This window comes from Anomaloglossus baeobatrachus, chromosome 5 (assembly GCF_048569485.1).
Source record: "Anomaloglossus baeobatrachus isolate aAnoBae1 chromosome 5, aAnoBae1.hap1, whole genome shotgun sequence".
Classification (NCBI taxonomy): Eukaryota; Metazoa; Chordata; class Amphibia; order Anura; family Aromobatidae; genus Anomaloglossus; species Anomaloglossus baeobatrachus.
In genome coordinates, this window is record NC_134357.1 from 555050101 (window position 1) to 555078052 (window position 27952).

General features: G+C 45.9%; 1 protein-coding gene across 1 annotated transcript; it reads left to right on the forward strand.

Annotated features, from left to right (window-relative positions):
• LOC142312988 (uncharacterized) lies at positions 1-27952 on the forward strand. Its single transcript, XM_075351977.1, has 5 exons — positions 1-255; positions 337-460; positions 1323-1420; positions 1618-1708; positions 26108-27952. Exons 1-5 carry the CDS (start codon positions 1-3, stop codon positions 27247-27249), a joined length of 1710 nt encoding a protein of 569 aa, XP_075208092.1. The 3' UTR covers positions 27250-27952.

Here is a 27952-nt window from a genome sequence, read left to right on the forward strand (position 1 = left end):
ATGGACAGAACTGGAGAGGTGAGGACTCTGGAAATGTCTGGAGTGAGATTTCTTACTGTGTCTCTCCATAACCAGGATTACACAGTAGTGAAGAAGACCTCTAGTGAGCGCTGTCAGGCCCCTGTGTCTGAGGGATGGGGAAGACCCCTGAGCCCAATCACGGGGCCTCCACCTCACCCCCCGATACATGAGGACATCAATGACCAGAGGATCCTAGAACTCACCTACAAGATGATTGAGCTGCTGACTGGAGAGGTGACACTGCTGGGAATGCTGGGACATTATACAGTAACGCTATGAAGGGATCGGGGGTGACGGTATCATTGTATGTGTCAGGTTCCTATAAGGTGTCAGGACGTCACCGTCTATTTCTCCATGGAGGAGTGGGAGTATTTAGAAGAACACAAAGATCTGTACAAGGACGTCGTGATGGAGGCTCCCCGGTCCCTCACATCACCAGGTAATAGACAGGACTAACCACTGACCATACACCCTCTATCTGGCACCCATTCCTCAAGACCCCACTTGTGCACATTTCTGCTATTTCTCTTGTGCATTAGAGAATCTGTTACATGTCTGCTCTTGCTTAATGTTACATAAGGAATTCTTGTGATCCAGAACCTTTATACAGTACCAGACTGGGGTGCACTGATTTTCATAACATACATCAGGTTTTCCCAGGAATATTATGGTCCTTGTCTGAAACGATGTGCCTTACTGTGGTATATTACTTCCCTTAAGCATTCATCAGTTTACAAATGGAGTACCATAATTTGTTGCACTAGTAGTTCCAGAACCACCTGTCAGACAATATTGCTACTCTGGAACCATGAATTTCAATTGGGCCTTATAGTCTACCTGATTCCAGACTCCATTTTGGTGCTTACCAAGTACACAGGTTCGTCTTTCTTGATATGGCATACTTATACCTGTGACGTCATCAATTCTAGTATTTTTAGTCAGCATTTTCATTAGGATTTGATCTTCTCTGAAAAACCGTACATTACATCAGCTGATTTTTCTTGGAAATCTTTTGGCAGTGTGCATTGATAAAGGCAAAAAATGCCTAAACGTCTGGATGCTGTCTTACTTTTCTGCATAAATAAAATCACAATTTTGGACAGACTGAAGTTTAATTTTCTCTTATGAGTGCCGAAGTATTTTGACTTTAATTTGGACTAGTATTTACTTCTGAGCACCAACCACAGTTGAGCCAGGCTTCTCTCTTTTTATCACCAAGTAATAGACAGGACTAGATACACACGGCCTATAATTATCTGTATGTAAGGAATGAATTCAGTCCCTGTATGTGTCTCCTCCAGGTCTATCCAGTAAGAGGACAACACCAGAGAGATGTCCCCGTCCTCTTCTCCCACAGGACTGTAAACAAGAAGATCCCGATGTTCCTCAGGATCATCAGGTAGATGGAGAGAAGGGGCCATGAAATCTCCCTATGATGTGTAGACGGCTGTGAAGGTCTTGTGCTCAGTCTTGTTTTATCCTCCAGTATTATATGTGTTATACTTGTGTAATGAGAGCGGTGGAGATGGCAGGATTAGAGCTGATCATAGATGGGACTTCTCCATCTGTCTGTGACTTTTACAATATTTGTTTCAGGGGGAAGATCTGCCCCATATTAATACTACAGAGACATATGTGAGGGGTGAGGAACGGAGTAAAGAGGAGATTCCTACAGATAACCGCCCAGGTGAGTAGTGACCACTAAATGCAGAGAAGTCACAGATTCTTCTCAGTCACCGGCTCTGGCTGCTTTATCAGGGTTGTAGTCCAGCCATATCAAATGGTCACCATTCTGCTGCTAGACCCCCACATACTCCTCCACCCAACACTGTCCCCATTATTATGGCCATTGGATGATCTTGGCTGCCCAGATCTGTAATCTGTAATTGACAGCATACGTAGAATGTTCTTGAAACTTAGAAAATCACGAGAAGAAGAATCTAATCTGTATGGTGGACCCCTAAGAGAAAGCGGAGGGTAATGATGCTGGTGACGTGCTAGATTCTTAGTTTGGTGCCGTGTTCACCAGGTGAATAAAGATTGATTGCTCTCAGTGGGAGAAACAAAATAATAATCTTGTAGTTGATAAAGAGACCTCAGTAGTCTGGAAAGCTTGCGTTGTAACATCATTTATTTAATTTTTATTCACCATTAACAAGTATCATAACTACAAGATTCTTATTGTTTCCAACTTCCAAAAATATTAAGCTTTGATATTTATGAGTCTTTTGAGTTGATTGAGAACATAGTTGTTGATCAATAATAAAAAAAATCCTCTAAAATACAACTTGCCTAATAATTCTGCACACAGTGTATAGTCATAGTTTTTCTCTATAGTAGTTAGTACCAAAGCCACTCTTAAGGCCCAGTCACACACAACGACTTACCAGCGATCCCGAAAACGATGCGACCTGATAGGGATCGCAGGTAAGTCGCTGGGAGTCGCAGGTGAGATGTCACACAGTGAGATCTTACCAGCGATGCAGAAACAATACAGATCGCAGTAGCGACCTGTATAACGATCTCAGCAGTCACTGTGACCCTGTCACACAGTGTCAAACACAGCGATGTGTCCTGCCCAGCAGGACATCGCCTTTGAAGAAAATGACCTGGACCATTCAGTAACGACTAGAGATCTCACAGCAGGGGCCTGATCGTTGGTAAGTGTCACACATAACGAGATCGCTAACTGGATCGCTACTGCGTCACCAAACGGTGACTCAGCTGCGATCTCGCTAGCGATCTCGTTATGTGTGACTACCTTTATTTCATCGCTGTCCACTGCAGCCAGTTTTCTGCTCCTATCCAGGCCCCATTTCTCCAATCTGACATCTGTCACTTCACATGATAACACCTTTGTGTTGCTTAATCTGATCCCAGTGTTTCTCTTCTCAGATTTTTTTGTGTGGCATATTCTACTTTATCTTAGCTGTAATGTTAGGTTGATTTGTTTTATGTTTTATTTAAAAAAAAAAACAAAAAAAAAAACAACACAAAAAACCTTGAAATTTGTCAAAACTGTAAAACTGTAAAAGAATTAGAAGTGATCAAACATTGTATTTCGATGCGCTTCAAACAATAGTGAACCCACAACATATAGTCAATAAATAGCATTTACCGTATTCTGCTTTAGTCTAAATGACTGCTATGACTCCACAGGCAGTCTCTGGAAATTAACATGCGGTGGATGTTGCAAAGGGAAAATTGCAAATATGCCATATTAGTGTCAAATTTGTGCTCCACAAGACACGTATGCCGTAAATTTTTATGTGGATGGTTACATATTGCGGTTCCTCTCCAGCACAGAATGGATCCCTGGTGTCTCCAGGCACTTTGGTCTCCCATTCCAGGCCAGCCACTGGTTCTGAAGCTCAGCATGGACACTGTACTTGCATGATGTGCAGTTTATTTCTGGTTCTGAAGCCAGGCTCAAGAAGGTGACCACTGATCATCGCTGGACAGCATGTTCACGCTCTGAGACTAAGGGGTACTTTACACGCTGCGTCATCACTAACGATATATCGTCGGGGTCACGTCGTTAGTGACGCACATCCGGCGCCGGTAGGGACATCGCAGCGTGTAACACTAATGAGCGACGATTCATGATCGCAAAATCGTTACAAAACGGTGATCGTTGACACGTCGTTCATTTCCTTAATATCGCTGCTGCCACAGGTACGATGTTGTTCGTCGTTCCTGCGGCATCACACATCGCTATGTGTGACACCATGGGAGTGACGAACATCTCCTTACCTGCGCCCACCGGTAATGCCGAAGGAAGGAGGTAGGCGGGATGTTACGTCCCGCTCATCTCCGCCCCTCTGCTTCTATTGGCCGGCCGCTTAGTGACGTCGCTATAACGCCGAACGCACCTCCCCCTTGGAGGGATTGTCTGGCGGTCACAGCGACGTCGCTGACCAGGTATGTGCGTATGATGCTGCCGTAGCGATAATGTTCGCTACGGCAGCGATCACCACATATCGCAAGAACGACGAGGGCGGGTGCTATCACACGCGACATCGCTAGCAATCGCTAGCGATGTCACAGCGTGTAAAGAGTACCCCTTAGTCCCAGAATCACTCTAGTGCACGTCTGTGACGTGGCGGCACCTAATTGGTGGTGTGACATCAGCGGGGCTGCTGACGTGGAGCCACCAGATTGTCCCGGGGTGACATCACAGACTGGACCTTGTGTTTTGGGTGGAGCTAACTTTATTTAAACCCCCCGACGGCACTGCCATGTGAGAAGGGATCATTTTGTGTAGGTGAGTGTGGGTGATAGGTAGCACACCATTCATGCACCCTGAATCACTCGCCATCTTGGTATTCAGTATTCTGTACCCAGTCTGGGAACTTCCTTTGTCGCCAGTAATAGGGTTTAGTCACTGAGGCCTCGCCACGTCTGTCTGTGTGGGTGACCAGCTGTAAGCTGTCGGTACCTAGGGGCATGGCAGGCAGGTTGGCGCAGCACCAGTAGTAGGCTGGTACTGTTAGTGGGCAGCCTAGGCAGGCGCCGTGCTTTTTGTGTCCTAGGATCAGTGTGAGGGTTACCCCACTGTCCCTATAGGTCACATAGGGATGTTTAGTTATCTGCTGTGTGAGCATATCCTCCATCTTTGATATTGGGTTATTCTCATTCTTCTTTTGGCCCATGGGGAAGCCACATTCAGTGGCGATACGCGTGGGGAAACACCCCATGTATGCATTGATCCTTGGCTTTTACACCTTCTAGGCCTCTTTGTCTCCCAGCATGTTGTATTATACAATCTTAGGTAGCATGTTTATATACCTTTTTTGGATATCTCTGATTGGATGTGGTCCATATGTATTTAGTGTTGTACTGATTTTGCTATATTTTCCCTTATTATAGGGTCTTTTTTCCTATCATTTAGCTGGGCTTAGGAATTGGGGTCTAGATGGTGGTGCCAGATATGGCAATGTTATTTTATTAGCACCATATAGCTTCTATGTGAAGGATCCATTGTGCACGGCTTTTACATCAATAGCTGTGTGTTACAACATACTACTTTTGGTGCATTTCTTTGTATTGTGTACTAGTACCCCACCATGGGTTCAGACATGGGGTGTTTTGTGATAGTCCATTTGACTTTTTAATTGTTTTTAATTAATCACTTTCTTGTGTGTTAATTTTGTGTATGCATAAACTTTTTGTACCAATAAAATTTATTTATATTTTATTCTGTCCACTGGTTGATCCCGTTTGTACAGCAATTCTTTCTCCTCAATTTTGACAAATTTCTCTGTTGCTGGTGGAGATCCCAGTAGGGGAAAGGTGCCCCCTTTTCCTTGAAATTTGATATTGGGTTACCGTAACCTCTGTGAGGCTAACATAGGTTACAGCGAGCACCCTCTTATTTGCATAACCTCCGTGAGGTCTTCACGGGTTTCTACTTGTCACACTCCTGTGTGACTTAACACATCTGAGTACTCTAAAGATTTTTAGCAGCGGCATATCATCTCTACACAGTGGACCCCAGGTTGCATTTGGACTTTATTATTTTTGTATTCATACCGCCTGTGACGACATGGACTCTCATGGGTTAAAGTTTCTTAAAATCCAGCCAGACAGCATGATAGATTGTCTATAGATGGGGGAGAAGTCCCTCGTTGTTTTTACAAGACTCTTGTTGACTCAATGTAATTGTGTTGGCCACTGAAAGCTAGACTATTGTTCTCCAGACATTTCCAGTAACCATTGTATTGTAGTTGTGTATTGATAATGTAATTACCTTAGTAGCCATTGTCTAGTCAGTGGCTCCCAGTTTACATGTACACCCTCAGCCTTTCTAAGCACATCATTTAAATGAACATTATCCATGCAGCTTGAAATTCCTCCAATGGGAGAAGCAATCTTGTCCAACCAATCGATGAGGACGCAGTGTATCCAAGGGGAAGGTTGTGGCTATAAAAAGGACTTCTTTAAGCCACCAGTGGTTGTTGATGGTTGATGGATTCAGTCTAAGCTCTTTGGAGCTGACTGGAGGATCAGGACATCTTATGGCTTCAATCTAGGGACTCCGGATCCGGTTGGAGACCATATCCACAGCCTAGGGATTTCGACTCCGGCTGCCAGGATGTAACATCAAACCAGGACTACCTAAGGAGGACACGCAGGTTGGGACAGTTCAGTCACCTGTTACAGACTTTGCAGACCTCAGACAGCTTGGAACCTGTGAGGCATGGACATTCTAAATCCCTGGTGAGCCAGCGGAAGGGTGAGACTCTGTTGCCTGTTACATTTTGTGTGTTTTGCTGGTTATGTGTTATGTGCCGTTAATTGTTTGGGGATCCAATAAAGTCTAATAATTGTGGTTCCCTCACCCTGTGTTGTCTGAGTAGTGGCATGTGTGCAGTTGGACCTAAGGACCGACCAGGGAGAGGTCGAGGTGGAGCTTGAGGACAGCCTCCCCACACCTGCTATTTTGGGGACCAACCAGGAAGTGATCGATGTGGGGATTGTGAACAGCCTCCCCATACCTCTCATTGTGGAGACTGACCAGAGCAAGGCTGATGTGGAGCTTATGGACACCGTCCCCACACCAGTTATTTCGGGAAAGGACCAGGGAGAGGTTGATGTGAGACTTGTGAACAGCCTCCCCACACCTGTCATTGTGGAGACTGACCAGAGCAAGGCTGATGTGGAGCTTATGGACACCGTCCCCACACCAGTTATTTCGGGAAAGGACCAGGGAGAGGTTGATGTGAGACTTGTGAACAGCCTCCCCATACCTGTCATTGTGGAGACTGACCAGAGCAAGGCTGATGTGGAGCTTATGGACACCGTCCCCACACCAGTTATTTCGTGAAAGGACCAGGGAGAGGTTGATGTGAGACTTGTGAACAGCCTCCCCACACCTGTCATTGTGGAGACTAATCAGAGCAAGGCTGATGTGGAGCTTATGGACACCGTCCCCACACCAGTTACTTTGGGGTCTGACCAGGAAGAGGTCCATATGGAGTTTATGGACAGCCTCCCCACACCTGTTGTTTCGGGGTCTAGCCAGGAGGAAGTTGAAGTGGGGTTCATAGATGGCCCCACCAAGCCTGATGTTTCGGATACCACTCAAAGGGAAGTGAAAGTGGGGCTTGTGAACTACCTGCTCACACCAGTCATTTTGGAGAATGACCTAGGACAAGGACTATCCAGTCAGTTTGAAGCAGCCATCACCCACCTCCAAGCCAAGCAGGACCCTGATGTGGATCTTTCTAACATCTTTTCCAGGGATGGTTTACATTCCCGGTCTCCAACATCCACTTCTGAGCCAAGAACCGTGAGTAAGCCTAACCACACTGTGGCTATTGACTGGGGGAGGATTGATAGTGGGAGATTTGTGCAGGCCCAACTCATGGACCCCACCTTAGTGCTTGTCCACAATATGGCTGCTCAACTTGGGGGAGGTAATCAGGGGGAGGTGTATAGATGCAAGCCTCTGTTGCTGACCTCACCATTAAAAAGGACAATGCCGTCAAGAGGAGAAGGATGATCGGAAGCCTATCATGTCTGGCTAATATTAAGAAGGGGGAGGAATGTGACGACATGGACTCTCATGGGTTAAAGTTTCTTAAAATCCAGCCAGACAGCATGATAGATTGTCTATAGATGGGGGAGAAGTCCCTCATTGTTTTTACAAGACTCTTGTTGACTCAATGTTATTGTGTTGGCCACTGAAAGCTAGACTATTGTTCTCCAGACATTTCCAGTAACCATTGTATTGTAGTTGTGTATTGATAATGTAATTACCTTAGTAGCCATTGTCTAGTCAGTGGCTCCCAGTTTACATGTACACCCTCAGCCTTTCTAAGCACATCATTTAAATGAACATTATCCATGCAGCTTGAAATTCCTCCAATGGGAGAAGCAATCTTGTCCAACCAATCGATGAGGACGCAGTGTATCCAAGGGGAAGGTTGTGGCTATAAAAAGGACTTCTTTAAGCCACCAGTGGTTGTTGATGGTTGATGGATTCAGTCTAAGCTCTTTGGAGCTGACTGGAGGATCAGGACATCTTATGGCTTCAATCTAGGGACTCCGGATCTGGTTGGAGACCATATCCACAGCCTAGGGATTTCGACTCCGGCTGCCAGGATTGTAACATCAAACCAGGACTACCTAAGGAGGACACGCAGGTTGGGACAGTTCAGTCACCTGTTACAGACTTTGCAGACCTCAGACAGCTTGGAACCTGTGAGGCATGGACATTCTAAATCCCTGGTGAGCCAGCGGAAGGGTGAGACTCTGTTGCCTGTTACATTTTGTGTGTTTTGCTGGTTATGTGTTATGTGCCGTTAATTGTTTGGGGATCCAATAAAGTCTAATAATTGTGGTTCCCTCACCCTGTGTTGTCTGAGTAGTGTTACGCCCACGGTTAGGGAGGCCGGCGTTCAGTTGGGATGAGCCCTGAGCCACGCTGTCTTTCTAAAGGCGGCGGGTTTTAGTGGACGAGAGCGCCCACTGAGCCCCGTGTCTCCACACCGCCTACCATCCGTAACATGGATTCTCCCCTGTAGCAATGCCCAACATGTGGATACTAATAGTATTTGGGCCACTGCAAGGCTAAGGAACATCGAGGCCACTTGGCTTTGGAATTTTGCTGGATTGCATTATGAAGCCACATCTCTTTATAATCAAGAATCTTTCAGCTACAACCATTGTGGAAACCCTCCAAATGAACAAATAGTAGAACATCATGGTCTATTAGTTCCTGCTTTGGGTTCTACTGTTAGGGTAAGTTCACACAGTGCGTTTTTGCGCAGTTTTCTGGTGCGTTTTTGCTCAGAAAACTGCATGACTTTGCTTCCCCAGCAAAGTCTATGAGTTTTCATTTTTGCTGTCTGCACACAGCGTTTTTTTTCAGCTGCGTTTTTGTGGTGCCACAAAAACGCAGCATGTCAATTATTCCCGCGTTTTTCACAGCGCTTTTCATCCATTGAGTGCAATGGGATGTTGAAAGACGCAATGAGAAACGCAAATAGCTGCGTTTTGGTGCGTTTCTAAGACCAAAAACGCAGCTATAAACGCAGGAGGTGGGTAGTAAAGTGATGTGTACAGGAAGAGAATTCCTTCTGTCAGTAAACACAGAAGCGTGAATCCTCCCGGTACCGTCACCGCCGCTTCCACCTCCCGTCCTGGGCATGTATGCTGCCGTGCGGCGTCATGTTCGGGCGGGAGGTGGAAGCGGCTGCGAAAACAAAAGTGAACAGTAGAAAAAAAAAAAAAAGTTATACTCACCTGTCTGCAGACTCCCGGTGCCATGCCCGCTCCCAGATCCTCCCGGTCCCGCTGCTCCGGGTGTGTGCAGTCTCCCCGGGTGCGTATGCCTGCAGGATGCAGGACCTGGCGATGGATCACCTGATGCAGTCACCTGACGCATCAGCTGATCGTAAGTCTCGGGCTGATGCCGGCGCCCGGCCGGTTATCAGCAGATGCGTCAGGAGACTTCATCCCTGATTACCGGCAGCTGCTGCAGCGATCGCACAGGATCAGACTCCCGCCCCATCGCTCCAGGAGCTGCCGGTAATCAGCACATAAGTGAGTATTTTTTTTTTTTTTTTTTTGCACCGATGCATCAGCTGATTGTATAATCGGCTTTTATACAATCAGCTGATGTGTGATGTGCTTCAGCCCCTAGAACCTGACACATAATCTGATCGCTTTGCCTTCCAGCAAACCGATCAGATGATATTGGATCCGGATTGGACGGCGTGGGACCCTTGACCCAGGATTACTGCGGAGGGGGGTTCTTTATTTCAATAAAGATGGAGTCATTAATTGTGTTGTGTTTTATTTCTAATAAAAATATTTTTCTGTGTGTTGTGTTTTTTTTTTAATCTTTACTAGAAATTCATGGTGGCCATGTCTAATATTAGCATGACACCATGAATTTCGGGCTTAGGGCCAGCTATACAGCTAGCCCTAACCCCATTATTACCCAGCGAGCCACCCGGCATCAGGGCAGCTGGAAGAGTTGGATACAGCGCCAGAAGATGGCGCTTCTATGAAAGCGCCATTTTCTGGGGTGGCTGCGGGACTGCAGTTCACAGCGGGGGTGCCCAGAAAGCATGGGCACCCTGCACTGTGGATTCCAATCCCCAGCTGCCTAGTTGTACCCGGCTGGACTCAAAAATTGGGCGAAGCTCACGTCATTTTTTTTTTTTTCAATTATTTCATGAAATTCATGAAATAATTAAAAAAAAAGGGCTTCCCTATATTTTTGGTTCCCAGCCGGGTACAAATAGGCAGCTGGGGGTTGGGGGCAGCTCGTACCTGCCTGCTGTACCCGGCTAGCATACAAAAATATGGCGAAGCCCACGTCATTTTTTTTGTTTGGGGGGGCAAAAAAATCCTGCATACAGTCCTGGAAGGAGGATGCTGAGCCTTGTAGTTCGACAGCTGCTGTCTGCTCTACTGCATACACTATTGGATGGAGGATGCTGAGCCTTGTAGTTCTGCAGCTGTCTGCTCTTCTGCATACACTAGTGGATAATGAAGAACACATTGAAGAAGGAAATTACATCAGACCTTTTTTTTTTTTGTTCACTGATAAAAAACGCATAAAGACGCAGTGAGCAAAAACGCAGCAAAACGCAGCAAAAAAACGCACCAAATCACGGCAAAACGCGTGCGTTTTTTGCCACGTTTTTTTGACGCGGGTGCGTTTTTGTGCGGTTTTTGCCGCAAAAAACGCACAAAAACGCAGCGTCAAAAAACGCAGTGTGTGAACCTAGCCTTAAACTGTAAACGTTTTTTGTTGTAGGAAATAATTACCATTTATATAACTTGTAATTCCTTTAGATATGTTATGCGAGAGGGAGTGGACCCACTGGACTGCAGCACTGGCTCATCCAGGAGGGGTGTAACTAAGCAACTACCTCGTCTTTACAAGAGCTTCTGATGGTGAGGATAGGTTTGTGTTAGACGGAAGGCTTGCAAGCGGGTGTCCCGTGACTGCAAGTAGATCAGGATCCGGTCTTTTTGTTCCCATTGATGGATGATCTCTTGCTGCCTACCTGCGAGATGAGGAGATCTGGACCAGTGGGATCCATGGCCTGGCCAAACTGTTATGCTTGCGGGTGCAAACTGGAGTGGACCCACTGGGCTGCTGGGCTGTCTCATCCAGGAGGGGCGTAACTAAGAGGCAATCTTGGCTTCACTAGTGCCTTTGGTGGTGAGGAAAAGCCTGTGCTGGAAGGTAGATGCCAGGGAGTCCTGATCCTGCGACAGCTGGCCCCAGGGGTCAGAGATAGGATACTGACAGTCACTGCATGTCCAGCAGGGACAGCTGGTATAGATGGATGTAGCAGGTATTGTAGGCAGACATGTGTTAGCACAAACAGCATAAGACTCAGCAAACAGAACGGGACCTGACAACCAGAAACACGTCTCTAAGGATAGACCATGTTGTCCAGGCACCTCCCATACGGGGAGGCTGCCTTATATACCAAGTGCCTTTCAGCGATATGAAACTCAATTGGTTCATTGAATACCACAGGAGCAGACAGACGAGGACTGAGGCTCGGAGCTGCATATGGTACAGGGTGGCGACTACAGCCTGAACAGAATCAGATATAGACGTTGGTGTTAAGGCATGCATGTCGGTGTCCAGTGACTGCAAGTAGTGTAGGATCCAGTCTTGTTGTTTTTGTTTACGGACCATCTCTTGATGCATACCTGCGAGCTTAGAAGTACTGGAGCCAGCAGGATCATGGCCTGAGCAAACTGTTATGCTTGCAGGTGCAAGTGGGAGTGGACCTACTGAGCTGCAGTATCACCTCAACCAGGAGGGGAGTAACTAAGCGACAACCTCATCTTCTCTAGTGACTCTGATGCTGAGGCTAACCTTGTGCTGGAAGATAGCTGGCAAGTGCTACTCCATAGAGTCCCGGTACTGCGACAGCTGGTCCCAGGGGTCGGGGATTGGATAGTGAAAGTCACTGATGTGGTCGGGTGCAGACCAGACAGATGGTGTAGGCAAGCACAGCTGGAATCAGATTGATGCAGCAGGTACAGTGGACACAGCAGATACTAAGATACAGACACATGTTAGCACATACACCATAAGAATGAGCAAACAGAACAGGAGCTGACAACTTGCAACACTTCTCTAAGGATAGACCACGTTTCCCAAACACCTCTCATAGGGGAGGATACCCTAAATACCTACTGTCTCTCAGCCATTAGCACAGCCAGGGGCACTTCTGGGTTAGGGCACACTGACCCTTTTAAGAATAGGCATGCCCGTGCCCTAAGTGTGCTCCCAGGAGACCTGCATGGTATGTGCAGGCTCTGGGAGACGATGCAGTGACGGGGAAATGGAAACACCGCTGGGCGGTCGGGAGGGTAAGTGTACCAGCGTCTCCATCAGGGAAAGGGGACAGGACCGTGCAGGAACATTGGTAACAGCCTTTTCTTTTCAGGAGAAGATGGGCATTAATGTTCTCCTTGGCATCTCCTCGGGGCTGAACCCCATTCAATCAAATAAAAAAAGAGTTTTAACTTTCACCTTTTTCATGGCAAGGATGCAGTTTGCCTCAAAGACGTCTTCCGCACTTACCGGTGAAAGCAGGGTACAGGATTTCTGAAGTAGAGGCTCAGAACAACAGGCTTGAAGAGAGACACGTAAAAGGAGTTGGTGTTCCGCAAGGAGGCCAAAAGCTTCAGTTTATAAAACACAGTGTTGAGCTTTTGAAGCACCTCGAAGAGACCAATAAAGTGGGGACCCAACTTGAAGGAAGGTATCTTGAGGTAGATATATCTAGAAGAGAACAAGGAAAAAAGAACTGGAGCTTACAAGGCTGTTCGTATAAAATATCAAAAAGCTTTATTATAAATTTCTTTATTTTAAAAATTGGTTTCAATCATTATAGAAAATATACATATATGGTGCTAGTAGAGGACAAGGTGAATTACCACATATAAGTGGGGGAGCAAAGGTGATAGACACCCCAAGTAGGGAATAGTTACTAGCAGGGACAAAGGGTCTTGAGTAGTCATGAGTATCTGGCTAATAAGTATGGGGCCTCTGTCCTGACAGGATACATAAAGTGTATAGCCAAATCGGCATAAGTTCCTTTGGACAGGGCAGAGGTTCCAAAAATCAAACTAATCATGGGAGAGAGATCAAAAAATGACCAGCTAACAGATATGGCGTCTCTGTCCTGACAGGGCACATGAAAATGTATAGCCAAATCGGCATAGGTCCATTAGACAGGGCAGAGGCCACCCAATAACAGACTAGTCATACGAAAAAGACCCTAAAAACCCATAACTTACACATAGTCAAGAGGGTGATCACCAGAGCGTCCCACAACAGTGAAAGGAGCCTTCCTACGCGCGTTTCGCACGGATTACGTCTGCTGGCTTCATCAGGGAAGCCAGCAGACGTAATCCGTGCGAAACGCGCGTAGGAAGGCTCCTTTCACTGTTGTGGGACGCTCTGGTGATCACCCTCTTGACTATGTGTAAGTTATGGGTTTTTAGGGTCTTTTTCGTATGACTAGTCTGTTATTGGGTGGCCTCTGCCCTGTCTAATGGACCTATGCCGATTTGGCTATACATTTTCATGTGCCCTGTCAGGACAGAGACGCCATATCTGTTAGCTGGTCATTTATTGATCTCTCTCCCATGATTAGTTTGATTTTTGGAACCTCTGCCCTGTCCAAAGGAACTTATGCCGATTTGGCTATACACTTTATGTATCCTGTCAGGACAGAGGCCCCATACTTATTAGCCAGCTACTCATGACTACTCATGACCCTTTGTCCCTGCTAGTAACTATTCCCTACTTGGGGTGTCTATCACCTTTGCTCCCCCACTTATATGTGGTAATTCACCTTGTCCTCTACTAGCACCATATATGTATATTTTCTATAATGATTGAAACCAATTTTTAAAATAAAGAAATTTATAATAAAGCTTTTTGATATTTTATACGAACAGCCTTGTAAGCTCCAGTTCTTTTTTCCTTGTTCATGTGCCCTATGGAGTGGCGTTGATTCTGATGCGAGATGTGCCTTGGTTCAATGTTTTTTTGTCTTATATCTAGAAGAGAGCCACACATTGTCTCTGGGACAGAAAAAAGGAGGAGCAAGGTGTCTCTTATCTGCATAACGTTTCATCCTAATGGAGGACTGCTTCAGGGAGGTCTTGGTCTCCACCTAGACTTTGGAGAACCCCTTAACAAGAACATCGGAGGCAGGGTTGCCGGAGGTGATAACCACAGGCAGATTGTTTTAGGCTGCTCTCCAAATACGATGAGGAATAGAGAGTTAGGGGAGGACTCACTTGATTATTATAGGAGAACTCCACCCATGGTAGAAGCTTGATCCAATCACTGTTGCGTTCATTGACAAAGTGCCACAGGAAATTTGTCAGAACCGATATGTGAATTGGACACCTGTATCGGACACAATGTGGAAAGTAAGGCCCTGCAGGCAGAAGATGTGCTGGATAAAGTGCTTGGCGAGCACAGGAGCAGAAGGAAGACTAGACAATGGAGTGAAGTGGGCCATTTCAGAGAACCCGTCTAATGCTACCCAGGTGATAGAGTAACCAGAGGATACCAGCAGGTCGGTGATGAAGTCCATAGATGTGTTGCCAAGGAGCACACTGCACAGGTAGAGGTAGTAGTCACCCAGCCAGAAGCTTCATAGGGGTCTTAATGCGGGCAAATGAGAGACAGGCTGAGACCAATTCTACAACATCTCTATGTAGCATTGGCCACCAATAGTGCCATGAAATAGGTATCTTCTTCTGACTGGAGTGACTGGCCAGCTTAGAGGCCAGTTGACCCCACTGCAACACGCGCTTCCTGTCTGCCTCTGCCATAAACGTTTTTATGGCTGCTACCCAAGACACACTTACTGGAGCTCCCGTGGGCTGAATAATGTGTTAAGGCTCTTCTTCCTAGTTGGGTGACAGAAAAGACCTGGAGAGTGCATCCGCCTTGACATTTTCGGCCATCTGAAAATGTAGAACAAAGTCAAAATAGGTGAAGAACGTCGAGCATTGGGCTTGGCACAGATTCAGCCTCTGAGTCAATTGTAGGTAGGACAAGTTTTTGTGGTTAGAGTAGATGATCACAAGATGCACTGCTCCTGCCAGTAGGTATTGGTCATGCTATGTATAGGGAAATACGGAGCAAATGACAAAAAGGGAGTGGAGGAAGGAGGGGAACCCTGTCTCTAGGGAAGGGAAAGATGGTGACCACTGATAAAACCTTCTTCTGGTCCCTGGCTCCCCTGAAGTCGCTAGATAGGTTCCACACCTATATACCGAGCAGGATACCTACAGTAGATCCTGGCTGACCCTGAAATCGACCCTAGGAAGTGACCGGACAGAATGAGCACTAGTCAACACCACTAAGTGCTAAAGAATATAAAGCGAAAACAAACAGGAATACAGACAAGGTATCTCCAGGATGACTTTAGGAGAAGTACAGCAACTATCTATCAAAACAAAGGTGAAATATGGACACAGGGAGTCGGGATAAGGATTAGCAGTTGAATTGCTAAGGTGTCTGCAGGGTCCTAAAGGGGAAAGCGTTAACCCTCACAGAGATATACATGGAGCTCAATTCACATCAGGGAAGAAAGAATGAAATATCAATAAGGAACTTGTGCAACAAAACACAGGGACCTTCGGCAGCCATTCTGTCAACCGTGACAGTATCACCACATCTCCAGAGCTATCTTGATCATCAACAATTCTTGGTCGTTAATTGACTAGTTGTGCTCAGCAGCATAGAAGGCCTTGGAGAATAAGCAGCAGGTTAGCCTTTTACCGGAAGCCAACTTCTGCGTGAAGATCACAACAGAACTGTCTGTTAATCGCTGGCCTATGGAGCGCCGGAGCCAATGAGGATGCCTACTTGAGGGCGATAAATACACTCTCCCCTTCAGAAATCCACATCTTAGGATTTGCCCCCTTGTGAGTCAGGGCCATGGTAGGGAGAATCTGGGGCACAAATTGTGGAATGAATTAGCAGTGATAATTGGTGAAACCCAGGAACCGCTGAATCGTGTTCACTCCGTCAGGACGAAGCCACACTTCAGAACCACTGACACCTTCTCCGGATCCATCTTAAAACTGATGTCTGAGATTATGTAGCCCTGGAAGAGAAATGAAATGCATTTAAAAAGGTACTTCTCAAATTTGGTGTATAAACAACTCTTCCTGAAGCTATGTAGAACCTGGCCAACATTCCTCCTGTGTGTTGTCAGATTGGGAGAGAAAACAAGAATGTCATCCAGATACACCACTACGCATAAATAAGTAAAGCAGATTTCCAAAGATATGGTTCACGAATTCCTGGAAAACCGCCAGGGTATTGCTGAGCCCGAATTACATTACCCAATACTCATAGTGGCTGTCATGGGTATTAAAGGCAGTCTTCCCTTTGTCTCCTGGCCATATACAGACAAGGTTGTATGCACCACGAAGGTTGAGCTTTGAGAAGATCCTGGAACCTTGGAGACAGTCGAACAATTCCGGTATAAACCGCAGCGGTTACTTATTCTTTACTTTGATTTGGTTGAGACCTCTATAATCTATACAGGGGTGTAAGGATCCATCCTTTTTCTTTACAAAGAAGAAGTCTGCTCTGTCCAATAAGGAGGACTTCTGGATATATTCCTTTGCTAGATTCTCCTTGATTTACTCTGGCAAGGCTTAGGTTTCCGCATGGGACAGAGGACAGACCTGGCCAAGGGGAGGTGAGAAACCATAAATTCTGTTGATAAGGCAATCATATGGCCTGCATGGAGGTAGAATCTCAGCCTCCTTCTTGTCAAAGACATCAGCATAAGCCCAGCAAATGGATGGCAGACCCAGAGGAATTGAGGACATCACTGGTCGTCAGGCAGGACTAACTGAAATGAAACATTTTGCAAAATATGGCTGACCCCATCTGAGCACATCTCTGGATCTCCAGCCCAAGACACTGAAGCCACGGCAGACCCAGTAGCAGTGGGTGTGACGGCCCTACAAATTTATAGATGGCGATCTTCCTTGAGTGCAGCATTTCCACCCAGAGTTCAACTTGTTCAGTGACAAACAGGATGGCCTCCGACAGACGTTTTCCATCCACAAATGAAACTGCCATGGGAGCTTGAAGTCATTGGATTAGAATCTGTTGCTGATCCACAATGGCCTGTTGTAGGAAGTTTTCGACAGAACTAGATAGGCCAACTCAGTAAATCGGGTCCTGCAACAGGATACGGACATATATGTATAAGGACAGAGAGGACTTGCTCTCACCTAGGGTAGTCTCTCCTACGGACCCTAGGCTAGGACAGAAATGTATGTGACTGTGTTGCGATGGTTCACCGGACAATGCTTTGCCAGGTTCACATGACCTACCTCCATGCGCTTAGAGGAAGCAGCAGGAATCGCAGATCGCAACATGATGGGTCTTTGGAAGTGAGGAGCCAGGGGCAACGATCTCTTACAGTTCACCTCTCTGAAGTGTTCTTGGAACCTGAGATCAATGCGGATAGCCAGAGATACCAAGTCATTCAGGGAAGATGATACATTATGGCTGGCCAGTTCGTCCTTGTTTCGGCCAGACAGGACCTCCAAGAATAAAGCCACCAATGCCTCATTCTTCCAGCCTAGTTTGGAGAACAAGGTGCGGAAATGAATGGCATAGTGGCCTATAGTGAGAGTTCCGTGACAAAGTCTAAGGAGTAAAGATTCTGCCAAGGAAATTCGATCTGATCTTCGATTATCTTGCATAATGCCCCCTGGAAGGTTTGTAGGTCCAAGACAACATGCTCAATTCTCTACTATAATTGATTTGTCTAAGCAATGGACGCACTGGTCATGTCTAACATCATAAAGACCACTTTGAACTTTTATTCCTTTTGGACAGGTCCAAAGTGCATGGAGCATTGAGTTATGAATCTCCCTTCACTTCTTGGGGTCGCCGTTAGCCTGAACATGAACATACAGATGAGGACCGAAGCTTGGAGCTGGATATGCTGCCAGGGTGTCAACTACAGCCAGGACAGGATCGAGTGGAGACATTGGTGTGAAACTTGTAAGCAGGTGTCCACTCACAGCAAGTAGATCAGGATCCAGTCTTGCTGTTCCCATTGATGGACAATCTCTTGTTGTGAGATGAGTTATTCTGGAGCTAGTGGGATCCATGGCCTGGGCAAGCTGTTATACTTGTGGATGCAAGAAGAAGTGGACCCAGTGGGCCGCAGCACCGTGTCAACCAGGAGGGGCATAACTAAATGGCTATCTCGGCTTCACTAGAGCCTTTGATGGTGAGGATAGACCAGTGCTGGAAGAAAGTTGCCGGGGATATTCCAGGGAGTTCTCGTACTTCAACAGCTGACACCAGGGGTCAGTGATTGGATACAAACAGTCACTGATGTGGTCAGGTGCATAAGCAGGTGCAGCAGATACAGATGATATGACAGGAGCAGCAGATATGGCAGACACAGCTAGTATAGATACATGCAGCAGGCATGGTAGGCACAGCTGATATAGATAGATGCAGCAGGTTTTCCGGGCATAGCGGATACTAGGATACAGACACATTCACACACTCAGCAAATGGAACAGGAATTGACAACTAGCAAAACTTCTGTAAGGGTAGACCAGGTTGCCCAGGCACCTTCCATTGGGAGAGGATGTATTAAATACCTAGTGCCTCTTAGTCATAAGTTGAGAGGCACTTCCAGGTTAGGGTACACTGGCCCTTTAGGAATAAGTGCACGGATGCCTTAAGCACACTCACACATGGCATGCGCAGGTCTGGAAGACAGCAGCAGGGACTGAGGCCATGGAAGATACCATTGGGCAGCCAGAAATGTAAACATGCGGGGACGCCGGTAACAATGTTAGAAGCAGGGGGGCGTGGCCAGCAGGCAGCATGAGCGGTCACATTTGAGAGCAGCTTCGCAGTCCAACACTGATATAACCTATTAATCCTGCCGAAATTGGTGCCTAAATACACCTCCGGATTACCTGTGGTGCGGTGATCATTCTGACCGGTAATATGAGTAGAGGTCACAGTGCTGCGGCGGCTGAGAAGCTGAAGAAATTTGTCCAAGACTCCCAGCAAGATGGCGCCGGTAAACAGGCAGAGCGGGAAGCCAGTGAGGCGGAGGAGGAGGAGGACACGGAGGCCGGATCCAAGGGATCGCAGGAGCTGACCTTGCAGCAAGTCACTACGCAATTACTTGCAGCGATCCAGAATTCAAAAGTGTCGCTGACGGGCAAAATTGAGGAGGTTAAGATCGATGTGGGTCTCCTCAGGCTGGATTTGCAAAATCTAAGAGAGCGGGTGAAGGAGACGGAGCAGCGGATCTCCACGCTGGAGGACGACGCAAGAGAGACGCCGGGCAGATTATCCTCTTTGGAAAGCGCGGCAAACAACTGGGCACAGAGGGCTGATGATTTGGAAAATCGCCTGCGTCGCAACAATTTAATAATCCTAAATCCTAGGGATGCCGGAGAGAACAGAAGGGAGCGACCCATGTAAGTTCATGGAAACATGGCTCTCCGAAACTTTCCCTGATGCGACGTTGTCAGCGGTCTTTGCCATAGAAAGAGCCCATCGGGTGCCGGCCAGACCTCCTCCTCCAGGAGCGCAGCCCAGACCCCTCCTGGCCCGACTGTTGAGCAGCAGGGATAGAGATGCGATCCTTGGTGCGGCGAGACGCAAGGGCCCGATCTCACATAACAACGCTTCCATATTGATCTTCCCTGACTTCTCTGCGTCTCTCCAGAAAACAAGGGCATCCTTCATCCAAGTGAAAAAACGCCTTAGAGCACACCAAATTGCCTACTCCATGATCTTCCCAGCTCGTCTCAGAGTGGTTCATCAAGAGCGCTCCCTGTTCTTCACCTCTCCTGCGGAAGCGGACAACTGGATCAACTCACTGAAGAGGAAGCGCTGATGCGCCACAGTTAGGGGCGATGTCCGGGAGGTCGTTGTTGTGCTGGCGTCGCGGTTCTGACCCACTTATTTCTTCTTATCCGGAGTGAGGTCGGTAATGCGATTCTAATTCCTGGGACGTCGTGTCTGCAATCGCTGTTGCGATCGCTTTATGATCCTCCACTGCTGGTATTCGGCGTCCCTTGTTACTGAAGGCGCTAAGGGTATGTGCGCACGTTGCTTTTTACCTGCTTTTTACCTGCTTTTTTGCTGCTTTTTCTTCTGCGCTGTTTAATGCCAAAATGGATGTGTTCCTCTATTCAAGCAAAGTCTATGGGAATTTGGGTTTCTTGTTCACACTATGTTGTTCAAAATGCTGCCTTTTTGAGGCAGAACTTTGGTCAAAAACTCAGCTTTTCAAAGAAGCAACATGTCAATTGTTTTTGCCATTTGGGTTTTGCACTGCAAAGCTGAGTTTTTGACCAAAGTTCTGCCACAAAAAGGCAGCATTTTGAACAACATAGTGTGAACAAGAAACCCAAATTCCCATAGACTTTGCTTGAATAGAAGAACACATCCATTTTGGCATTAAACAGCGCAGAAGAAAAAGCAGCAAAAAAGCAGGTAAAAAGCAGGTAAAAAGCAACGTGCGCACATACCCTAAATATTTTTGTTTTCTTCTCCTCTTCTGTCATGTGAGTGGAGCGGGGCTCGGGATCGCTGTTGCGCCCGTTCCCTGATCTCCTGGTTCCAGATCGCTGAGAAGCTGATGATCTTATCAGGATGTGCTGGTGCGCTTGTAGCCCTCTGGAAGCATGTGAGCTACTGGGTGCGATTATTATTGGCCTTCCATTGAGCCGGTTTCCTGGTCGGCCCCCTCGCGTCTGGTTAGCTGGAGGTCGCGTCTTTGGATGTGACGTGGCCTGCGATCACTGCTAAGTTCAGCTTGAGCTCCAGATTACTCTGCCGCAGGTGCGTCGCTTGTGGGACCGGACCGAGGCGAAGTCAGGCGGGACTTGGGCCAGACCGCTGTTGCGGCACCAAGAACACTTTCAAGCGAACTCATGCCATTCTGTATTTCTCGATCCAATACGGGACTCTATTTTGGGTTCGCAACATTTGGCAACGCACTTAAGTTCATAATGTTGATTTTCATTTTAGAGCTGTATTGAGTCTCTTAGGTTACCATGTATGATAGTATCTTATAACCTAAGGCTACCTGCAAATATTCCTCTCATTTCCTTCACACTTCCATCCCTTCTCTTCCCCTCCCCCTTATGCTTAACCCCTCATCCCCTCTCTTCCCCCCTCTTCCCCCCCCTTGTCCCCCTCATCCCCCTTCCCCTCTTTAGGTCCCCCCTTGCTCTTCTCTCCAGCTTTCCCTTTTCACCCCCTCCCTCCCCCTCTCCCCCCCCCCAGTTTCTTCCTATGTTCTCTCTCCGCTACCTCTTTTCCTTCCTCACATTTCTATATTCTCCCTTCCCCTCCTCCCTCTTCCCCCCCCTTTTTTTTTTTCTTTTCTCTTCTTCTCTCTCTCTCTCTCTCTCTCTCTCTCTCTCTCTCTTCCTATCTCTCATCTCTTTCCCTCCTTCCCCTGTCCTCTTTCTTCTTTACTTCTTTCCTTCTCCCCCCTTCTTCTCTCCCTTATTTCTATACCCCTCTATTCTTGGTCCTTTTTTTTTTTTATGCATGTTAAAGGCTATGTAGCAGGGTAATTAACAAAACTCAAGTCATTGGACTGCAGGAGACGCTTAAGTCCTTGTTTGAGGACACCCCCGTACCAAGTACACCATCTAGCCACGTTGGTTCCCCCTAGTCGTTGCTAGGGAAAATCTCTCCTGGTCACACTACTGGACCAGTTCTTGTCGGCTGCGTTAGTGCAGCCGATTGTTTGTATTTAAGGGTACGTTTACCCAAGTTATACTGTAGGTTAAGTTTTTGACATTTTCCATTCAATCTAGCAAGTGGTATCTTTCAATGGCTTTAAGCTTGATGACATGGAATGTTCGGGGACTGGGCACATCCAGGAAAAGGGCGGCAGTATTCGCACATATCAAAAGATCCAAAGCTCAGATTGTATGTTTACAAGAGACCCATTTATTGTTGGAGACCACTAGAGTGCTTCAGAAGCCTTGGGTTCAATGGTCAGCTCATTCTGTTCATTGCTCATATTCTAGGGGAGTATCAGTACTAATCCACAAAACACTTCGTTGGGACCCGGGTAAGATAAAGGATAATGATGGGAGGTATGTGTTTATCCAGGCTCATATTGATGGGGTAATGATAGTGATCCTAGCCATATACATCCCCCCTGCGACGGGAATCTCGATACTGTATGAGGCGGCTAAGTTTGCCTCACAATTCCCACAAGCTTTGGTGCTCTGCATGGGGGACTTTAATTTGATTAATAACCCAGGACTGGATAGATTCAGCACCCGACAGGTCCCGATCTCCGCTACGATACAAACTAGGCTGAGTGCATTCCTACAGGAGGTGGGATGGTGTGACATGTGGCGGTTTTATAACCCAGTACTGAGAGAATATACATGTTATACTCCCGGGAAAAATTCTCTATCTCGAATTGACTACATCTGTGGAAACGAAAGAATTTGTGCCCATATACAATCGGTATGTCACTTGCTCAGATCAGTATCAGATCACTCCCCGGTATTTGTAGACATTAAATGGGAGGGATGTAAATCTCGTAAACTGTCACGGAAGATTAACCCTTGGTGGCTTTCACTCTTTGGAACCAACGAAAGGATTCCTGATCAAATCAGGGCATATACTGAGACGAACTCCGTGGAAGAGAATCACTCGGCCTATTGGGATGCACTTAAGGCGTATTTGAGGGGATGTTGTCACTCCTCTATCTCCTATCTCAAGAAACAGGAGGCCAGAGAGGAGGAGGAATTGGCCACTCAAAATAGAGCATTAGAACATAGATTTACCTCGGACCCTTCTGAGGGAAACAGATCTCAATGGCTACAGGCTGGGAGGAAATATCTCTTGTACTTGCAAGATAAGGCTAAGAGACATGTCTTCTTCACGAACCAGAGGTATTTTGAGCAAGGGAACCAATCTAGTAGTTTACTAGCGTTCTTGGTGCACCAATCCAATAGTTCACCTGCGATCCTTAAGATTAGAGACCCTAGCGGCGAACCAGTCACTTCCGTCAATGGCATTCTGGAGGTGTTCTTGGACTTCTATAGGAACCTATATGAATCCAAACTGACAGTGTCAAGGGAGGAGATCGCTGATTATTTACGAGATCTGGAGTTTCCCAGATTGACTTCGGCCCAGAGATCGGCCTTGGATGAGCCCATTAGTATGGAGGAGATGGTAGAGGCGATGGGGGCCCTTAATAGGGGTAGGGCGTCCGGTCCGGACGGACTCCCGATTGAAATATTTGACATATCAGGGGGGGCTGGCTCCAGCCCTCCTGGAAACGGTTGAGGCTTCGTTCCACAGGGGACAGTTGCCTGACTCTTTCTATGAGGCAACCATCGTTCTGCTGTTGAAACCAGATAAGGACCCATTGGATTGTGGCTCATACAGACCGATCTCTCTGTTGAACTCTGACTATAAAATTCTTACCAAAATACTAGCAACTAGACTCAACAAAGTAATCTCCTCCATAATACATGAAGATCAGTCTGGATTAATTCCAGGTAGGAGTACCTCGGATAACCTGAGGAGGGCGCAGGTGGTCTTACAGATGGGCACCAAGTTAGAGGAGGATTGGGCTCTGGTCTCACTGGATGCGACCAAGGCCTTTGACTCTATAGAGTGGCCATACCTGCTGGAGGTGCTGCGGGCATTTGGTTTCGGCAACGAATTCATTAGATGGATTGAGACTATATATAAAGCACCATCTGCTAACATTCAGGTGGGTGGCGGGGTGTCAGAAACTTTTCCTTTGGGGAGGGGAACCAGACAGGGATGTCCCCTATCCCCTCTTCTATTCGCCCTGGCCATGGAACCGTTGGCAGTGCGCATTCGGGCGGACCCAATTTACCGAGGAGTGAGGCACCGTAAGGGAGATGAACGCTTGTCTCTGTATGCAGACGACTTGTTATTGTTTGCATCTGATCCGGAATCCTCCATTCCTAGAGCTGTGGAACTAATTGACCAATTCAGGGAGTTCTCGGTTCTGTCAATAAACTGGTCAAAGTCGTATTTCCTCTTTCTGTCTCGGGACAGAGAGGAAATGGCGAACACTCACATATGTAGGGTTCCAGTAGTGGATCACTTTAAATACCTTAGGATTATACTGGCAAGAAGCCCTTCGGAGATGATAGCAAGAAATATTGCCCCCCTGTTATCACACCTCGGGGAGAAATTTAATAGATGGAGCCAACTCCCGCTCTCAGTGGCGGGAAGGATTAACCTCCTTAAAATGATAGTGGAACCAAAGTGTCTTTATATTACCCAGCATGTATTTGTGCAGATTCCCCGTTCTTTCTTTTGGACCCTGGAATCCTTAATGATCACCTTTTGTCTGGGGTGCTTCCAGATTGTAATTTGGCCAATTGGACTTTCGGAGACCCAAAGACATGGGGGGTATGGCCCTTCCTGATCTTTATATATATTACCTGGCCGGACAATTGAAATATCTGGGTCAATGGACACTTCCTGGGGTGAGGGGTTCTCCGGAGGGACTCTTGGCAGAGTTCACGGGTGTGGATCTCCTATGGCCACTGTTGACAGATCACAAGAGAGCCCCTGAGGGCCGTGTCCTCCCGATACACAAACTAGGGGCCAGGATCTGGAAAGAGGCTAAAGCCATATTCGGATTTCATGACATACCAATTGAGACCCCCTTATGGGATAACCTGGACCTTCCACACTTTTGTGGGTTGCCGGGGTTTGGTGAATGGAGGAATCGCAGAATAGTCTCCCTGGGTTCAATTGTCCGTGATGGTGAACTCCGCCCTTTCGCGCAACTGCGTGCGGAATTCGAACTGCCGGAATCTCATGGGTTTCAGTATCTCCAGATCAGGCACGCCTTTCGGGCTCAGTTCTCTGGTCGTGGGGCTAGATTCTCTTCCTTCCCAGTCATTGGAATTATCAGATCACAGGGCCCTGGCGGTCTTATTTCCAAACTAAACTCCTCCCTCATTCGGGCCAAAGCCATGAACAGTCCTCTTTCTGTCCGGGAGAGGTGGAGTCCCAGGATCTCTGAAATTGATGATGTAGTGTGGGATGACATTGTCAAATCCCACACTTTGGTCTCTCCCGCAATTAACAATAGACTGATCCAATTATATATAATACACCAGAGTTATATCACTCCCCAGAGACTGAAAAAGATGAATAATTTGGTGGGGGTGGGTTGTCCGAGATGCGGGAGAGACGGAGCTGATTTCTGGCACATGATATGGGATTGCTGGGTCACTCTCTCCTATTGGGGTGAGGTTGTAGCAACTCTTTCCACCATACTTCAAAAAGCGGTTGCTATGAGCCCAATCCTGTGTTTATTCGGGGTGGTAGATGTACACTCCTGGTCCCAAGATGAGAATCTATTAATAAAAAAGGTCCTGTTTTTGGCCCGGAAGGGCATTATACTAAATTGGATGAGCACTCATCCCCCAACTAGAGCCTCTTGGATTGCATTGGTTAATGCTATAATTCCGTTAGAACAATTTGTATATAAGTCGAGAGGTTCTTTACATAAATTTGACAAAATATGGGGTAGATGGTTGGGTTCGCCCTTGACCGGAGGATCACCCGGTTCCCTGACCGATAACCTACAGTCATTACTATCGCAGTAATACTAGATATTGCTCCAGTGATGGGAGAGGAGAAATATGTAATTCATGAAACTCCGTATCAGTAATGTGACGTGGTCCCTGACACCTGGATTGTATATTCCTTGTCAATATGGGCTTTTTGCCCCAGGTTGGATATGGCTCGCGAGCTGACACCTTTGAATTATCTACTGTACTAATGCCAAGCTGAAAGTAATAGATGTTGACCTGATTGTTGATGCATTATTAATCTAGCTATTAACCAATTTACACATTCTTTACTGTACAAATTGCTGAATTATCTTTTATTGTAATGATTTACTTAACCTTCAATAAAACGAGTTTAAAAAAAAAAACAATGTTAGAAGCAAACTTATAAATGATACTTAAATTTGTATATATTATTAAAAATATTTTTTATTCTTGGCAGATGACTGTACCAGGATATTAGAGGCACAACTGACATCTTCAATTTTTAAATCAGATGATCTTGCTATCAGAGAAGATATAACTGAAGTGAATGCCTGTTTTACAGATATACCATCATCTCTTCACAGCAAAGATGAATCATCTGATTCTTTTAAACAAGTCCAATCTTCTGCTTTCTCACAGACTATTAAGAAAAATAAAACTCACAAAAGAGGCATTAAAAATCAAAGTACTTTTATAGCAAAAAAGCTGTTTTCAACTTCAGAATATGGAAAAATCCCTAAAAAAATCACAAAGGATAAAAGATTTTCTTCAGAGTCTGTTATGTTCCAGAGAACTCACATAGGGGAGAAGCCATTTTCATGTTCAGAATGTGGGAAATGTTTTACACATAAATCACATTTTGTTACACACCAGAGAACCCACACAGGGGAGAAGCCATATTTATGTTCTGAATGTGGAAAATGTTTTAATGAAAAATCACAACTTGTTATACATCAGAGAACTCACACAGGGGAGAAACCTTTTTCATGTTCAGAATGTGGGAAATGTTTTGCACATAAATCTGATTTTGTTACACATCATAGAACTCACACAGGGGAGAAACCATATTTATGTTCTGAATGTGGAAAATGTTTTAACCAAAAATCACATTTTGTTTTACACCAGAGAACTCACACAGGGGAGAAGCCTTTTTCATGTTTAGAATGTGGGAGATGTTTTGTAGGTAAATCAAGTCTTATTAAACATCAGAGAATTCACACAGGTGAGAAGCCTTTTTCATGTTTAGAATGTGGGAGATGTTTTGCAGATCATTCAAGTCTTGCTAAACACAAAAGAATTCACACAGGGGAGAAACCTTTTTCATGTTTAGAATGTGGGAGATGTTTTGCAGATCATTCAAGTCTTGCTAAACACAAAAGAATTCACACAGGGGAGAAACCTTTTTCATGTTCAGAATGCGGGAAATGTTTTACACGTAAGTTAAGTCTTGTTAAACATCAGAGAACTCACACAGTGGCAAAGCCATATTCATGTTCAGAATGTGAGAAATGTTTTGCAGATCAATCAGGTTTAGCTAAACACAAAATAATTCACACTGGGGAGAAAATATTTTCTTCAGAGTCTAATATGTTTCAGTGAAATCACACAGGGGAGAAGTCATTTTCATGTTCAGAATGTGGGAAATAATATAAATCAAGTCTTGTATATATAAATAAATATATAAATCAAGTCTTGTTATACATCAGAGAATTCACACAGGGGAGAAACCCTTGTGTTCAGAATGAGGGAAATATTTTACATACAAATGGCATCGTTTTAAACATCATAAAACTCAGAAGGGCTGAAGCCACTATCATACCTAGCAGGTGAGAAATGTTTTACTTGAAAATTATAATTTGTTGACCACTAAGAAAAATTCACATCTGGAGAAACCATATACAGTCCTGCTTATCGTTATTGACACCCGTGAAATTTAAGTACATAATGTGGAATATCTCCTGAAAAAAATGAATCAAGTGAAACAGCTTTTGTGTATAGATCACTCGTGTATCATGTTAAATACAAAAGAGCAAATGATAAAATGTATACTGTTCTTCTGTCAACTCTACTGTCTTGTTAATTAAGTAATTCATGTTATGATTTAAGTTGTGCTGCTGTGATACCATAATTTCCCACGGGATCAAAAAAGTGTATCGTATCGTATCGTATCGTAAATAACAATTTAAAACCAAAAAACAATAGGAAGGAAAAGTCAAAAAAACCTAAAGCTGCTGTGAGACTGGTATCGGTACCCTTTACATTAAATTAGTATGGAAACACATTTTGACTTGCCTGTGGTAAA